At 40.0% G+C, this 18,236-nt stretch overlaps 1 protein-coding gene across 1 annotated transcript in view; it reads left to right on the top strand.

The window, feature by feature from the left end:
- The window catches only part of LOC134318310 (protein disulfide isomerase Creld1), a 31,570-nt gene that overhangs the window by 4,590 nt on the left and 8,744 nt on the right, over positions 1-18,236 (top strand). Inside the window, exons 4-9 of the mRNA XM_062999164.1 lie at positions 2,479-2,589; positions 2,965-3,056; positions 6,501-6,680; positions 6,789-6,884; positions 15,546-15,629; positions 16,712-16,807. Of these exons, the coding sequence (XP_062855234.1) occupies positions 2,479-2,589; positions 2,965-3,056; positions 6,501-6,680; positions 6,789-6,884; positions 15,546-15,629; positions 16,712-16,807 (659 nt within the window). The remainder of the gene's footprint in view (positions 1-2,478; positions 2,590-2,964; positions 3,057-6,500; positions 6,681-6,788; positions 6,885-15,545; positions 15,630-16,711; positions 16,808-18,236) is intronic.

Below are 18,236 nucleotides of genomic sequence, written 5' to 3'. Positions count from 1 at the left end.
AGGCGGTCCTAACAATCATATGGCAATTCAGTTAGCAATCAGTTAGTCAAAATGTTCAACAAGTGTAAAGCAGCTATAAACACGACTCGGGTAACTGAGTTTGCAAAACTTCTAACCAATTCTGTGAACAATTTTCATCTTTGAGTCCGCAGCTGGATGTTCTAGGTTTACAATAAAACGTTAAGGTAGACTGTAGCTTCCATTTATTCTATCATTCAATTTATGAGTATAATTTTATGACTGCTGTGAAATGTGGCACTTTTCTTTAAAATGTTTTTGAAAAAGGTCTGACATTATGCATCCCTTAATTTAGTAGGGCCCTAAATATGAGACATAGCTATTATTGGCAGCTTAACTCTGACACGTGATTCTGATTCTGATCAGAATCAGAATCAGAATCAGATTTATTGGCCAAGTATGTGGATACACACAAGGAATTTGGTTTCGGCTGATGGTATCTCTCTAGTATAAATCCAGTATATAAGCAATGTACAAGTTGCAGACAATGCACAAAAACATTAAACACAAAAATATACAAACTATAAGACTATATACAGGCAATATATAGAAAATTTATGGACGTGTGCATGTATACATGTACAGTATTTAGTGACCTATGTATGTACATATAAGCAGAGGTACACAATATATGGTAACATACCGATGGCAATATACAGTAATATACAGATATGTAAGTTAGCAGCGTGTGGAATATTTAAAAAATAACAGTAAAGTACACAGCATGTAGGATGATTATGTCCTAGGTGCTTACAGGCTTTACCAAACACATCTGACTGACGAGCTACATGTGGTTCAGACATGCTTCCCAACAGATGTCAGGATCTGGTTCTGTGTAGTGTGTTAAACAGCTCTGAAATGATTTATAGTGAAAGGTATTTGTAGCGGACCGTACCATGTTGCCATGTATTATTAAGACATTTTTAGTCACTAGTTGAGGGTGGCATGGTGGCTTAGTGGGTAGCACTGTTGCCTTACAGCAAGAAGGTCCAGGGTTCGATCCCCAGGTAGGGCGTCCAGGTCCTTTCTTTCTTTTTTATTTTTTAATGCATTTCTTCCCATTTTCCTCTTGATTTAGCGTACTCAATTTTGTCTTCCGCTGCTGAGAGATGCCAGATTGCATCCGAGGAGAGCACGTCGCTGTACACGCCTCATCCGACATGTGCACAGCCCTCCTCCTCTCGCCCCTGCATTCTGCACAGCGTCTCTTCCGCTAATCAGGGTGAATTGGTGAATTGGAGATACAAAAGTATCTGAATAGTGAGGTGAATTGGAGATACAAAAGTGTACATGACTGTGTTTGACATTAAACTTGTGAACTGAATGCATAACTACCGCTCCTGTCATGAATGTAACCACAGTGTAAAACATGACATTAAAATCCTAATACACAAACAAACAGACTCACTAGTTGTGGCTTGCAGGATGAAATGCTCTTTTTGGCATCCTGTCATTTCTTTTTTTCTTTCTAATAATTGAATGTAGGCAAAATGCTTAGACAGTAACGTGACTGTGCCTCTTGTTTGCCTATTAGCAAATAAAATGCATTTATCTTTTGCAAGGTAATGCAATTGAAAGAGCTGTCGCTTGTAAATGGTAATTCCTTGATAACAACAATAGCATTGGCGTAAAGATTTCAAAGCTGCAATATACAACATTTTTGTTCAGTTGAAGAAGCATGAGTGTGCCTGAAAATCTGAAACTTTAAATACTTGCTTATCCCAGCATATCATGGCTTCTGAAACTTACTTTTGCTTGGTGTCCAGACACGTTGCTTTTCCCAAACATGTACCAACAGATCGTAATAATGGTTGTTAATTATTGTAATTGTTCTATCAAATTTAGCAACTGATTAAGAAACAGTAAGGTGGCTCAGCGGTAAAACACACGCTGGAACCAGAGCTGGAATCTCGAATACATCGTATCGAATCTCATCTCTGCCTGCCGGCTGGGCTGAGTGGCCACATGAACAACGATTGGCCTGTTGTTCAGATATGGGTGTTTTAAGGGTCTCTCTCTCATAACTAATGCAATTACGACCTCTGCTGGCTGATTGATGGCGCCTGCACAGAGATGAGAAAAGAGTGCTCTCAGGGTGTGTCTCTCCGTACACAGTGCTGAGCTGCACTGCACTCGTCAAAGTGTAGGTGATAAGATGCATACGGCTGCTGCCCACATGTCGGAGGGGGCGTGGGTTAGCTTCGTTCTCCTCAATCAGAGCAGGGATCGGCGTTGGTGGTGAGGAAGCATGACGCAATCGGGCAATTGGACGCGCTAAAAGGGAGAAAAAAGGGAAGAAAATACATAAACAAAATATAAAAAAAAGAAACAGTAATATCAACTAAAAATATATATATTTTTTATTTGCATTGGTATATTTTTTTTTTGTCCAGCATCACAAAATTTGGGCCTGATTTATGATTTTACCTCAGTATTTTTATTCCCTTTGTGTGTTTGCAGTGAGACTCGTCTGTTGGAGATTGTTGAGACAGCGTGTGAGAAATCTGACTTTGAATGTAACAAACTGCTGGAACAAATCGAGGACCAAGTTGAAACATGGTGGTTCCACAGGTAAGCACTCGAGTTCCAATTAGTTGTGCTATTGACAGTACTGCAGCAACTGTGACCTCTGGCTGCTTAATGTGCCTTCAAAAGGGGATTCATGGCCGTTTCTTGGCAGACGCCATTTCCTGGCAGGTAAAAAGAAGCGGCCATAAGGGTGTTCTGTGGCTCTCCTCGGTCAGTGCAGCTTTGTCATGAATTACAAATATTTACAAGCTGGAAGCTTACCCTGTCTACAGTCAAGCAAGTTTTACATTGCCCTGGGTTCAGAGGCTGTCTGTGGTGATGTCGAGTTGATTTATTGTGGAAGTTTCAGTTTGATTGGAAACGAAAAAAAATGATTTATGGCCGTTAGGTTTGTAACACTTTTTTGTCATTTTGCAGGCAGCAAGAGGCACCAGACTTGTTTGAGTGGTTGTGTATAGAAGAGCTGCGGCTTTGCTGCCCTCCAGGCCGCTTTGGAACAAATTGTGCAGGTACACACAACTAATGACACGTCTGAATAACGTTGCCCAAACTTAGTATGACCCATGACTCATTTTATTCCAGATATCTTTTTTTTTTTTTTTTTTTTACTTATATGTGGTTTAAGTCAGTGAATTCATTATGTGTTAGGTTACATATACCCAAAATATTTATGCTCTCGGGTGGCACAGCTTCAGGTTTAAATCCCAGTGGTGATATCTTCCGACTATGTCTGGGAGAATGTAGTTAGTGGCTGAAGCCCTGCATTGGACTGGAACCCTGTTAGGGCTTTCCTGCCACGCGCCCAGTGTTTTTTAGAGAAACTGCATCTGTTGCGACCTTAACCAGTGTAAAACGGGTGATGAAAATGAAGTGAAATTATGGTCAGGGTCACTTTCTTATTCACTCACATTTACAGCTGATTTAGAGCAGCTGATTCATATACTGGCATGTTTTTGGAGGTAAAAGACACTATGGAGACAGTGACTGTGTAGCACTAACTTTATTATTAATATTATTATTTAACAGAGGTGCCAATCATTGCAACACATGGTTTTGTTAAAAAGTACTTTTCTTAAAGCTATTTTTTAAATAAATTAGCCTTTTATTGCTTTTATAGCTAAAAGTTGAATTCTTATTTTGTAGTGCCATTGAGCTACCACAAAAGCATTTTCCCATTTTTCTTCTCTTTCTTTTTTATTCTTAAGCTTAATATTTGTGGGGTTTTTTTTGTTAATAATAAACTATCTACACTTAAATATAAAAAGTAAAGGTTTTTAGGTGCTTGGGGGCACAGCGGTCTATTACTCTAGCCAACCATAGCTGAGATCTGGGTTCATATCTGCTATTATTCAGCTGAGTGTGTATACAGACATGGTCAGCTATGTCTAATTTGTGGGGATGGCTGAAGCCCTGGGATGGGTTGGCATCCTGTTTTGGGTGTTTCTGCCTTGCACCCACTGGACCTGCCGTAACCCTGGCCAGGATGAAAAGTTCTTCAGTGAAGTTTTATAGTTGGGAATCTGTCAAACAATTGTCCTGTTTGGTATCCAAATGTACAGCAACCGTTTTCATCTCTAGCTGACATTACTAATAGTGACTGGTAATTTAAGAGGAACAAGGAACAAAAATCCAGCAGATCTAAAATGCTTATGTGGACAGTTTTGTTTTCCATTGAATCATTATTTCTATGGGATATTTCCTCATTGATTTTCTAGTTTACAAACTGTACGACTGCAGAACAGTTGAGTAAACCTTTTTTGCTGTCCAAGTAGTAACATTTCCTGTTAGTTTAGGATTTCTAATGAAAGTGAGCAATAATAAGTAATTAGAAACATGGTTTCTACATTTAAACATAAAAGTAAAGGTTAAGAAAACATGTATTTACCCCCAAGGCTTTCTTCTGTTTTATTTGGTCACCCATTGAGTGATAGTTTCAGTAGCTGTCACTGTCACTAAGCATTATATCATGATGTTGCATGTATCAGTCATCAAGCAATTAAGCTCAACAAAAAGCTCGAAAACTCCATGAAAATGATACTGTACATAAACACATTTTTGACTAGTGAGTATAAATAGCACAGTCTCTTCCTGTACACTATTTGGACATCTGACTGTACGTTTGTTAGACGTCTCATTTCAAATACAAATGATGATAGTAACCTCTATGTGATCTTTTTAGCTATAACAACAGCCACTCTTTTAAGAGAACTTCTTACAAGATTTAAGTATGTCTGTGGGAATTTGTACCCATTCAATTAAAAGAACATTTGTATGGCTGGACACTGATGTTGGTCAAGAAAGTCTCAAATGATGTTCCAGTTCATTCCAAAGCTGTTCAGTGGGCTGGGGTGCCACTGGAGTTTCTTTAAACCAAACTTATATTTATTCACATTGCTTTGTACACATGGGCACAGTCAGGCTGGAACTTGAAAGATCCTCCCCTATAATGTTTTTGCACAGCTGAAGGCATATCATTTCCAAGACTTTCGTTCATATAGTGGATTTAACGTTGGAAATAAACGAAAACCTTCAAAAACACTAACAGTATATGTAAGCAATTGCGGGTTAAGGGCCTTGCTCAAGGGCCCAACAGTGGCTACCTGTTAAATCCATTATAAGTACAACTAAAACCTTCAAAAACTGTAACAGAATGCATTTGTTTTGTAGTTTTAGTCAAACAAGAAACAGAGGAAGAGTTGGCTTTTAAGTTAAAATTAAAAACTGGGAAAAAAATGTGGAGAACATGCAAACTCCACACAGAAAGGACTTGGACCGCTCCACCTAGGAATCGAACACAGGATCGAGGACAGGACAGTGAGGCGACAGTGTTACCCACAGAGCCACTGTGCCGCCCAGTAATAATATAATAATAATTAGGGATGCATCGATACCATTTTTTCCCAACCGAGTACGAGTACATGTATTTTTGTACTCACCGATACCTATTTAGAATGATGCAATCTGGAGCATTATGGAATAGTGTAGTTTTTAGTGTAAAATAGTGCAGTGGAACAGTTGCTTGGGTTGCCATCACTAATTGTAAAAAAAACAAAAAAACACCGCACAGACATCATTGAGAAAGCTTCTGACAAGCTAACGTAAACGTTCATTAATAAACGCACGTAATTAACGTTGTGCACATCATACATGCGATGCGATTTTACTTTAAAAAGATAATACAGTCCGATCCCATCTGAGCCGATTCTATCAGCACATACATTCGTGGTTCACCTCGGTAAATCGTAAACGACTCTGAGTCGGCTCCCGCTCTGTGGTAATAACCAGTATAATTAAGCCTGAGCTTTATAATGTAAGCGAGTCACACAAAATGTTCTGTAGTAGTTGGTGTTTATTTACAACCGCATCATTCATTATAACAGTAAACACGGAGAGATGACTGAGAAAAGAAGCTTAAAATGAGTCGACTCCTGAATCACTTGTATCGACACTGTGAACAGAGTATTAAAGACACACACACGTCCTACAACAGCGGTCGCTGCTTTTGTAACCGGTTTATCTTCACTGTTAGCTCTATTTGAAGGTTTGTTTTTTTTCCAAACGGAACTAAATAACATTAAACGTGCGTGTGAGCTTGAAAAATCCCTGCGCTAACGCAGCAACGTGCACTAGGCACAAGGTATCGGATGTTTAGTATCGGAGCCTCGTTTGCGAGTACGAGTACGAGTTAATGAGCGCGGTATCGGGCTAATACCCGATACTAGTATCGGTACTCATGCATCTCTAATAATAATAATAATAATAATAATAATAAATAATAATAAATGTTTGGGGCGCTTGGGTGCCGCCCAGTTATAGCCAAAATACTTCACATTATTGCCCATGGTCATTATGGCCCACTTCATTCGTCCTGCATAATTCATGTCCACATGTGTAAAAAAATAAAAAGCAAAATGTTTAGAAAGTATAACTGATGTTTTTCATGTGCCTTTCAGAGTGCCCGTCAGGACCCGGTGGTATATGTGGAGGTCTTGGACGCTGTGAGGGTGAGGGAACACGACTGGGAGACGGAGAGTGTGTGTGTGACCCGGGCTACTCAGGTCCACTGTGCCAAAGCTGTGCGGATGGCTACTACAGAGAAAAAAGCTCCAACCACTCACAGCCTCCCTGCTCAGGTAATTACATGCCAACCAGTCACAATCAGGAGTGATATTACTGGCTCATTTTGACAAATGGGTCAAATGTAATACTCTGGATGTGCTGTTGTGTTTGTGTTTTCGTAGCCTGCTATCACTCCTGTAAAAAATGTACCGGCCCTCAAGACTACAAATGTCTGGATTGCAAGCCGGGCTGGATACTTCACGACAACAAGTGTGTGGGTGAGTTCACATGCATTCAGTTAAGAGTAAGAGTCATTTTCACTATGTGGACAAAGGGTCCAAGGGTCCAGCAGTGGCAACCTGGCAGTGATGTGACTTGAACCAGCGACCTTTTCATTACTAGTCCTGTACTTTAACCACTAGGCTACAACTGCGGGTTCACAGAGGCTATAGGTGCCCGGTAGAGCTGGGCGGTATGACGGTACATTCAGTATACCGGCTCGTCGTACGGTATGGATTTTTCATGTACCGCCATACTGCGGCACAGTTAGAGGAGCGAGTCTGTACAGGCTGGCAACATGGTGTGTTTTAGTACCAGTAATATTGCTGGGAGTGCTAAAATAAATGTTAACCATTAAATCCATTTTAAAAGGCCCATGGAACATACACTGATCAGCCATAACATTAAAACCATCTCCTTGTTTCTACACACACTGTCCATTTTATTTTATTTTATTGTAGTTTTACAATTACTGACTGTAGTCCATCTGTTTCTCTGCATGCTTTGTTAGCCCTCTTTCATGCTGTTCTTCAATGGTCAGGACCACCACAGAGCAGGTATTACTTAAGTGGTGGATCATTCTCAGTACTGCAGTGACACTGACATGGTGGTGGTGTGTTAGTGTGTGTTGTGCTGGTATGAGTGGATAAGACACAGCAGTGCTGCTGGAGTTTTTAAATACCTCAGTGTCGCTGCTGGACTGAGAATAGTCCACCAACCTAATATATATCCAGCCAACAGCTCCCCGTAGGTAGCGTCTTGGGACCACTGATGAAGATCTCAAAGATGACCAACTCAAACAGCAGCAATAGATGAGCGATCGTCTCTGACTTTACATCTCCAAGGTGGACCAACTAGGTAGGAGTGTCTAATAGAGTGGACAGTGAGTGGACACGGTATTTAAAAACTCCAGCAGCACTGCTGTGTCTGATCCACTCATACCAGCACAACACACACTAACACACCACCACCATGTCATTGTCACTGCAGTGCTGAGAATTATCCACCACCCAAATAATACCTGCTCTGTGGTGGTCCTGTGAGAGTCCTGACCATTGAAGAACAGCATTAAAAGGGGGCTAACAAAGTATGCTAAGAAACAGATGGACTACAGTCAGTAATTGTAAAACTACAAAGTGCTTGTATATGGTAAGTGGAGCTGATAAAATGGACAGTGAGCGTAGAAACAAGGAGGTGGTTTTAATGTTGGGGCTGATCGGTGTATGACAGTAAAATCAGCCACAGACATATAAAAATGATATACCGTGAAACTGTCAGAATCTTAAAAAATACCGTAATACAAACTTTTGGTCATACCACCCAGCCCTAGTGCCCGGTCAATAGCACAGCTAAAATTTGAATTCTGATCTCAGTCGTCATGGGCTAGAGCTTAGACCTCTGCGCCACCCGAGCGCCCACGGTTTGCAGATCCAAAGATCTAAAAATACACTTCAGTATATTCATTCAGTGTAGGATTTGTTGTATGTTGCACTGTGGGTGACTGGTCTTTAATAAATAAAATGTGTGACTAAGCACAACCTGCAAAATTTCAGTTTAAAGTCATCAACAAATGCAAAGCTGTTTTTTCCTGGTAAAGATATCCTGTTAGTGTTCCGGGAAGTGAGTGTAAAAGATGTTTTTTTAATGTCAGCTTAGCATACCTGAACCAGGTGTTTGTTGTTCTTGATTGGTGGAATCAGGTGTGCGTGCACCATGTTATGGAACTATGCACATACAGTGTATCACAAAAGTGAGTACACCCCTCACATTTCTGCAAATATTTCATTATATCTTTTCATGGGACAACACTATAGACATAAAACTTGGATATAACTTAGAGTAGTCAGTGTACAACTTGTATAGCAGTGTAGATTTACTGTCTTCTGAAAATAACAACACACAGCCATTAATGTCTAAATGGCTGGCAACATAAGTGAGTACACCCCACAGTGAACATGTCCAAATTGTGCCCAAAGTGTCAATATTTTGTGTGACCACCATTATTATCCAGCACTGCCTTAACCCTCCTGGGCATGGAATTCACCAGAGCTGCACAGGTTGCTACTGGAATCCTCTTCCACTCCTCCATGATGACATCACGGAGCTGGTGGATGTTAGACACCTTGAACTCCTCCACCTTCCACTTGAGGATGCGCCACAGGTGCTCAATTGGGTTTAGTCCATCACCTTTACCTTCAGCTTCCTCAGCAAGGCAGTTGTCATCTTGGAGGTTGTGTTTGGGGTCGTTATCGTGTTGGAAAACTGCCATGAGGCCCAGTTTTCGAAGGGAGGGGACCATGCTCTGTTTCAGAATGTCACAGTACATGTTGGAATTCATGTTTCCCTCAATGAACTGCAGCTCCCCAGTGCCAGCAACACTCATGCAGCCCAAGACCATGATGCTACCACCACCATGCTTGACTGTAGGCAAGATACAGTTGTCTTGGTACTTCTCACCAGGGCGCCGCCACACATGCTGGACACCATCTGAGCCAAACAAGTTTATCTTGGTCTCGTCAGACCACAGGGCATTCCAGTAATCCATGTTCTTGGACTGCTTGTCTTCAGCAAACTGTTTGCGGGTTTTCTTGTGCGTCAGCTTCCTTCTGGGATGACGACCATGCAGACCGATGATGCAGTGTGCGGCGTATGGTCTGAGCACTGACAGGCTGACCTCCCACATCTTCAACCTCTGCAGCAATGCTGGCAGCACTCATGTGTCTATTTTTTAAAGCCAACCTCTGGATACACGAACACGTGGACTCAGCCGAACACATGGACTCAACTTCTTTGGTCGACCCTGGCGAAGCCTGTTCCGAGTGGAACCTGTCCTGGAAAACCGCTGTATGACCTTGGCCACCATGCTGTAGCTCAGTTTCAGGGTGTTAGCATTCTTCTTATAGCCCAGGCCATCTTTGTGGAGAGCAACAATTCTATTTCTCACATCCTCAGAGAGTTCTTTGCCATGAGGTGCCATGTTGAATATCCAGTGGCCAGTATGAGAGAATTGTACCCAAAACACCAAATTTAACAGCCCTGCTCCCCATTTACACCTGGGACCTTGACACATGACACCAGGGAGGGACAACGACACATTTGGGCACAATTTGGACATGTTCACTGAGGGGTGTACTCACTTATGTTGCCAGCTATTTAGACATTAATATCTGTGTGTTGAGTTATTTTCAGAAGACAGTAAATCTACACTGCTATACAAGCTGTACACTGACTACTCTAAGTTATATCCAAGTTTCATGTCTATAGTGTTGTCCCATGAAAAGATATAATGAAATATTTGCAGAAATGTGAGGGGTGTACTCACTTTTGTGATACACTGTACATGTGTGTGTGTGTGTGTGTGTGTGTGTGTGTGTGTGTGTGTGTGTGTGTGTGTGTGTGTGTGTGTTGAGCTCTGTTTCTTCCAGCGATAGTTGTAGCGACAATAAATCAGCTCCACTTACCATATAGGAGCATTTTGTAGTTCTACAATTACTGACTGTAGTCCATCTGTTTCTGTGCATGCTTTGTTAGTCCCCTTTTATGCTGTTCTTCAATGGTCAGCACTGCAGTGACACTGACGTGGTGGTGGTGTGTTAGTGTGTGTTGTGCTGGTATGAGTGGATCAGACACAGCAATGCTGATGGAGTTTTTAAAGACCTCACTGTCACTGCTGGACTGAGAATAGTCCACCAACCAAACATATCCAGCCAACAGCTTCCCTTATCCAACACCATCAACATGTTAGTGTCACTGCAGTGCTGATAATGATCGACCACCTAAATAATACCTGCTCTGTGGTGGTCCTGTGGGAGTCCTGACCATTAAAAAACAAGGTGAAAGCAGGCTAAAAAAGTATTTAGAGTAACAGACGGACTACAGTCAGTAATTGTAGAACTGTAGTGCTTCTATATGGTAAGTGAAGCTGATAAAAAACATTTTTTATTGATATGATTATTTTTTGGCTGCTCGATCCAGGTTTAAATATCAGTGTTACTATCATCCAGGTTTCATGGGGTTTGGTCCAGTTAGGTCCAATCTTTTTTTGCTGCAACCCTGACCAGAATAAAGTGGTTTATGAGCCTTTCTAAAAATAAATTACCCTGTGTTACTTACATTTACTTATACAGTCAAAGTCAAAAGTTACGAACTAATTCTAGGATTCAAGGTTCCCTGACCAGAATAAAGTCAAGTCAAGTCAAGTCAACTTTATTTATATAGCGCTTTTTACAATATACATTGTCTCAAAGCAACTTTACAAAATCCAGGACCAACAGATACAAAAACCCCTGTTGAGCAAGCCGAGGGCGACTGTGGCAAGGAAAAACTCCCTGAAAATTACAGGAAGAAACCTTGAGAGGAACCAGACTCAACAGGGCCCATCCTTCTTGGGTGGTCTGGAGGATACTTTAAATAAATACACGATTTACACAAATCATACAAACACAGAATTGAATGATCTAAAAGTCATACAGTGGTAATAAATAGATAAATAAACAATTAAATAATAATAGAGTTGTTATCCGCTCTAGTCTTCAATAAAGTCTGTAGTGATTTCTTGTCGTTGCAATTACTCCAGACCCGTCACATCTGACAGGAGCAGCATCGTTGTCCCGGCAGTCTCGACTTTAATCCTTAACCTCGGCGGGTAAACAGGTTTCCATCAGAATGCCCTCGGGGTAAAACAACAGAGAATGTAGTTAATAATGTACAATGCTAGTTGACAAACAGTTTTACAGAGAGTTTTAGACTCCGGCAGCCCTAATTATTACAGCATAACTAAAAGGGAGAGCGAGCAGGTAACAAGGTCATGAAGGCTTTCACAGGACATCAGCGCCCACCTCTCCTACCCAAACCAGAGTGATTGGACAAGAGAGGCAGAACGACAGCGACCCAACATCCCTGATCACCACAAGTTTCTATGACCAAGAACCCCCAAGCTCTGCGCCTTTGTCTATACTAATCAAAAGCCTGAGAAAATAAATATGTTTTCAGTTTAGACTTAAACATTGAGACTGTGTCCGAATACCGAACAGAGGCAGGAAGATTATTCCAGAGTTGTGGAGCTTTGTAAGAAAATGCTCTTCCACCAGCTTTGGTCTTTTTAATTTTAGGAACTATAAGTAACCCTGCATCTTGTGAACGAAGTGGACGTGCTGGGTTGTAGTAATTAATAAGCTCACTCAGATACTGTGGAGCCAGACCATGTAGCGCTTTATAGGTTAGTAAAAGTATTTTGTAATCAATGCGAAATTTAACTGGCAGCCAGTGTAGAGATGATAGAACAGGAGTGATATGATCAAATTTTTTAGTTCTAGTTAGCACTCGAGCTGCTGCATTTTGAACTAACTGGAGTTTGTTTAAGGATCTACCAGAGCATCCAGTTAGAAGAGCATTACAATAATCTAACCGAGAAGTTATAAACGCATGGATCAGTTTTTCGGCGTCATTAACAGATAGTATATTTCTTATTTTAGAGATATTACGCAAATGATAGAAAGCAACTCTAGTAATATTATTAATGTGTGTATCAAAGGAGAGATCTGAATCTATTGTGACACCTAAGTTTTTTACATCTGGGCTGGGAGTAACAGAGAACGTGTTTAAGTTTAGCACCAGGTTAGACAACTTGTCTCTTGCAGCTTTAGAGCCAACAAGTAAAACCTCAGTTTTATCTGAATTAAGTAAAAGAAAATTACACGACATCCAGTTTTTTATGTCGTTTACACAATCTTCTATCTTACTGATTGTGTCAGTATCATTTGGTTTGGCTGATATATACAGCTGTGTGTCATCTGCATAGCAGTGAAAGTTTATGCCATGTTTATGAATAATTTCACCTAGTGGAAGCATATAGAGTGTAAATAATAGCGGTCCAAGTACCGACCCCTGTGGAACACCACACTTTACTTTTGTAGTTTCTGAGCATTTATTATTTACATAAACGAATTGAGAGCGGTCAGTCAAATATGATTGAAACCAAGAGAGTGCGAGTCCTTTAACACCTACTGTATTTTCTAGCCTCTCCAGTAAAATGTTATGATCGACCGTATCAAACGCTGCACTAAGATCTAATAGAACAAGAAAAGAGACACATCCATTATCAGAAGACATTAACAACTCGTTAACTACTCTAATTAATGCGGTTTCGGTACTATGGTTGGGTCTAAATCCTGATTGAAATTTTTCATGAATACAATTTTCATTCAAATAAGAACATAGCTGTTTGGAAACGACTTTTTCTAATATCTTTGAGACAAAAGGAAGGTTTGAAATTGGCCTATAATTAGCTAGTACATGTGGATCAAGATTAGGTTTTTTAATCAGGGGTTTAATAACAGCACTTTTAAACAATTTAGGTACATACCCAAGGCTAAGGGATGCATTGATTAATGTAAGCAGGGGCTCTACAATAGCTGGGAGTAAATCTTTAAGTAAACGAGTTGGAACAGGATCGAGTATACACGATGATGACTTCGATGATTTAATCAACACAGTTAGTTCATTTTGGGAGATTGGATTAAAGGAATTTAGTTGGATTAACTCGTTACTATTATCACCAATGCTGCTCGGAGTGAGTCCATACTTAACATTGGCAAGTGACACACTCTGACTCTGAAGTCGTATTTTTTCTATCTTGTCATTAAAGAATTTTAAAAAATCATCACTGGTACAGTCGGGCGGTATATTAGATTCAGTTTCATTGACGTTTTTAGTTAATTTGGACACTGTCTCAAAAAGGAATCTAGGATTGTTTTTATTTTTCTCTATTAGGGATGAATAATATAAAGATTTAGCTTTTATAAGTGCATGTTTATACTCAGTTAGAGCATCTTTCCAAGCAATCTTATACACCTCCAGTGTAGTGTGACGCCACTTACGTTCTAATTTCCGTGCTGCTTGTTTAAGTGCGCATGTGTGGTCATTGTACCAAGGAGCAAGTTTTTTCTCCCTAATCAGTTTAGTTTTGAGTGGGGCTACGTTATCTAAGGTTGTGCGCAGTACGGTCTCTAGGTTTTGAGTTGCCTGATCTAGTTCTTTAGGTTCTGATGCTGATATATTTGGTAATTCTGGTAGGCAGTTTATGAACGCTGCTGCAGTTGCAGATGTAATAGTGCGCTTACATTTAAAACGATTTGGTTGCTGTATATTATTGGACAGGGACACTTCATATATTAGTAGGGAGTGATCAGAGATTAAGTCATTCTGTGGTATAATTTCCAGGTTGTCTATGTTTATACCATAAGTAAGTATTAAATCTAAGGTATGTTTACAGCGGTGAGTGGGTCCTGTTACATTTTGGGTGATGCCTAAGGATTCTAAAATAGAATCAAACGCAATTTTGAGTGGATTACACTTATCCTCATAATGAATATTAAAGTCACCAACAATTAAAGCTTTCTTAGTTGATAAGACTAATTTAGAAAGAAAATCGGCAAATTCGTTAAGAAATTCTGAGTAAGGACCAGGGGGTCGATAAACAGTAACCAGTTTAAACATACTATTTTTTTACTATTTTCTAAAGTGGTTTATGAGCCTTTCTAAAAATAAATTAACCTGTGTTACTTACATTTACTTATACAGTCAAAGTCAAAAGTTAACTAATTCTAGGATTCAAGGTTCGAATTCCTAGTGGCATTATTAATCAGTTAGGTGTCTGCAAGCAGACACGATTGGCTGTGCCTGAGGTGGTGGCGGGAAGGGGGGGACATCGACTGGCCTCCTGTCTGGTGTGTGTTGCTGCATTGTGTAAAACAGGGAGACTGGACCCACCACAATCCCTGCCCAGGATAACACGTTGGTTAAACATAAAAATTAATTGAAATTAGAGGGCACTCGGGTGGCGCGAGGGTCTAATGCGCTTGTCTATCACTGCAGAGATCATGGTGGGATCTCAGCTGTGCTATCAACCAACTGGGCACCTACACAGACACTCGACTGATAGAAATGAATAGATTTTTCTGCCAAATGTTTTCTTATTAGAAACGGTTTTTATTTTTACATTATTACTAAACGTTATTATGAAAATGCCTTTTGAAAATACGGTTCTGTTTACTGATTGCTGGAAACTTCTACCCGAAAGCTGACACGAGAAATGTACATGACAACCATACAGTTGATTACTTTGGTATATCACAGTGGTGTCTGCTTACGACTTAACTGTAAATCATTTCTATTTTCTGCTACTGTGTGTGTGCTGTATAAGCAGCACAGTAAAAGGCAGGTGTGAATAGTAACTATAAATATGACTATCATGCCAAAGTAAACATCTGTTCTGCGAGCACGTCCCTCGCATCAAGGAAGAAAAACATTACAAGTGTCATTTTAAATTACAGGTACAAATGACAAGCAGGCTGTTATCTGATTTATGTTCAAACCTGTATAGATGTATACAAAACAAACTGGTTGTACATGATTGACAGGCAGTTACCTTTGGCTGTGTAGTGCATTTTAACACAACCTTTAATTTTTTTTTATTTTACACATCATTTGCTAACAGTTGTCATCCCCCCCCATTTTCTTACTGCACCCCCAAGCAACGCAGTCCAGAGACGCGGCTGATTTGCTTTAAAAGTGTATGGCAATGAAGTTGGTTTGAAGGTTTATTCATGGAAAGCTTCTGTGGATGTGCGATTGTTTATGCTCACTGTTTTATTTCACAGATGTAGATGAGTGTGGCACTGAGCTGGCGCGCTGCTCGTCCAACACTTACTGCTTCAACACAGATGGCTCGTATGAATGCAGAGGTCAGTGCAACACACACAACATAACAGTCCTTAAAGAAAAAAAAAGTACAAATAATGGTTCCATACAGTGCCATGATGCTGTTGATTACAATGTAACTTTGGTGGGAAAATCAGGGGTCTGGCAACCATTCCTAAAAACACTGGGTTATTTACATTTAGGTCTGGCTGGTGGAAACAATTATGCAAAAACTCCAAATTGTCCAGATCACTGATGGGGATAGCAGTCTTAATACACTAGCCCACCACTGCAGGAAGTCTAAGCTCCAGTCTCGGCAGTGCTAGCGGCCCTAGCCAGGCTCTTTACAGACACACTTAGATGTGTCTGAATAGGAAAGGTTGGACAGAGTTTCACCTGATGTTTGTACAAGTAGTAGAGGTACACACAAAGCACCGCTCTTTCACCGCTCTAACCTAAAACAGATTTGGATTTGGCCCATTTTATTTGATAAGAAGTGTATAAGGAGAGGCTAGGGGGCAGATGCCTGTAACTGTCCCACCTGCTAAGGAGTTCGGCAGGGCAACAAGATTCACAGAATCGTCTCCAATTGCCGTGCTATTGATGTAGATGATGGAGGTGATGTTTGCTTGTTGAGGGATAATTTGTTAATTCGCACCAGGTGTAGGTGTTTCTATTTATTATGGTGTGTTCCTCACAGACTTGTCGGCTTCTCTCTTGGCAGCCTGTTTGCTGTCATATGCTGAGCTCGACCCTGTCCGTTTTTTTGCCGGTGTCCACTCTTTGTCTTTTCCAGGGAACTCAGCCAGTGTCATTGCACGGTATAAGAGAGCTGCCCCCTCCTAGAGCGTATGGAGCCATGCAGAGTTTCAGTTTGCAACACCTTGGCCAGCATATAGGGCAGAAGGAAAGAAGGAAGGCAGAAGGAAATTACTAAATTGGGGACAAAGGGGGGAAAAATGATAGTAGATGATGAAGTATAAAATGAGTCGAGTCCTTTCAATAGCTCTACCCTTTTTGCTTGATCTTGATCTACACGACAGGCAAAAAAGCTTTGTACATCTAGCTCACAGTGAAGATATTTATTGTTCTGTGTTTAAGTTTGTGTGCCTTGTTGTGTGTGTAGGTTGTGACCAGGCGTGTGTGGGCTGCATGGGCAGTGGTCCAGCCCGCTGTAAGAAATGTGCCAGAGGTTACAGACTAACAGGAGCAAAGTGCCTTGGTAAGTCAACTGTAGCCAACTGTCTTTATAGCGTTTGTATTTTCCCATATCTGTACATGTTATCATTGTTTATTACTTACATTAATTCTAACCAATATATTTTACCCTATAATGGACCACCTTTAACCAGTACGATCCAACCTTGGCTCTCTGACCTACTACTGTATCCTCTCCTAAAGTACTGCCAAAGTTTAGAAACAAAAATTAAGTTGATAGTTCAGCCCTAACTAGCTTATTTCTTAAGCAAAATCTTTTTTTACGAATTAATTGCATCATCACACAAGCTCATTTTGCACCCAGTCACAGTGGGTGGAACTTGTCATCCTTAGCCACAACAAAGCACACCCATTTAAAGGGAAGGTATAGGGCAATTTTACTGTCATCTGAAATTGGTCCCTCACTGAATTACTGTTGCTTGGCCCTTTGTAATTTATTTCCAGCAACAGCAGAGGCAGCAAAATTCTGATAGGGAGACTGAAAGGGGCTTCTTTAGTCTAACCCTTCACATTTCAACACAAATTATACAAGCAGGGTTTATTTGTTTAGATTTGTATTTGTTTAAATGTTGCTTGTCAAGTTATACATATAGCACTGCTCACTTAATATATTTTTTTTTAGAATATCTCAGGGTCTTTTTTAGGCCATAGAGGGTCATGATGGTTCTATTCTGCGGGGTAACCGATAGCCGATATACTTATAATGTTCCATAATGATGTACAACATCACAGAGTTTCATATCAGATCATCTTCATGCTTATTAAATAAAAACAGTTGAATGTAGTGAATGCAGCAGTACTGTAGAATAGTAAAATATAGATAGACAGATAGATAGATAGATAGATAGATAGATAGATAGATAGATAGATAGATAGATAGATAGTAGATAGACAGATAGACAGATAGATAGATAGTAGATAGACAGATAGATAGACAGACAGATAGATAGATAGATAGATAGATAGATAGATAGATAGATAGATAGATAGATAGATAGGTAGATAGACAGATACAGATAGACAGATAGATAGATAGTAGATAGACAGATAGATAGATAGATAGATAGATAGATAGACAGATAGACAGATAGATAGATAGATAGTAGATAGACAGATAGACAGATAGATAGATAGATAGATAGACAGACAGACAGATAGATAGATAGATAGACAGATAGATAGATAGATAGATAGATAGATAGATAGATAGATAGATAGATAGATAGATAGATAGATAGACAGACAGATAGATAGATAGATAGATAGATAGACAGATAGATAGATAGACAGATAGATAGATAGATAGATAGATAGATAGATAGATAGATAGATAGACAGACAGACAGATAGATAGATAGATAGATAGACAGATAGACAGATAGATAGATAGACAGATAGATAGATAGATAGATAGATAGATAGATAGATAGACA

This window comes from Trichomycterus rosablanca, chromosome 7, assembly GCF_030014385.1.
Source record: "Trichomycterus rosablanca isolate fTriRos1 chromosome 7, fTriRos1.hap1, whole genome shotgun sequence".
NCBI classification, from domain to species: domain Eukaryota; kingdom Metazoa; phylum Chordata; class Actinopteri; order Siluriformes; family Trichomycteridae; genus Trichomycterus; species Trichomycterus rosablanca.
Note: the sequence above shows the minus strand (reverse complement) of the source record. Positions and strands in the feature narration are given on the sequence as shown.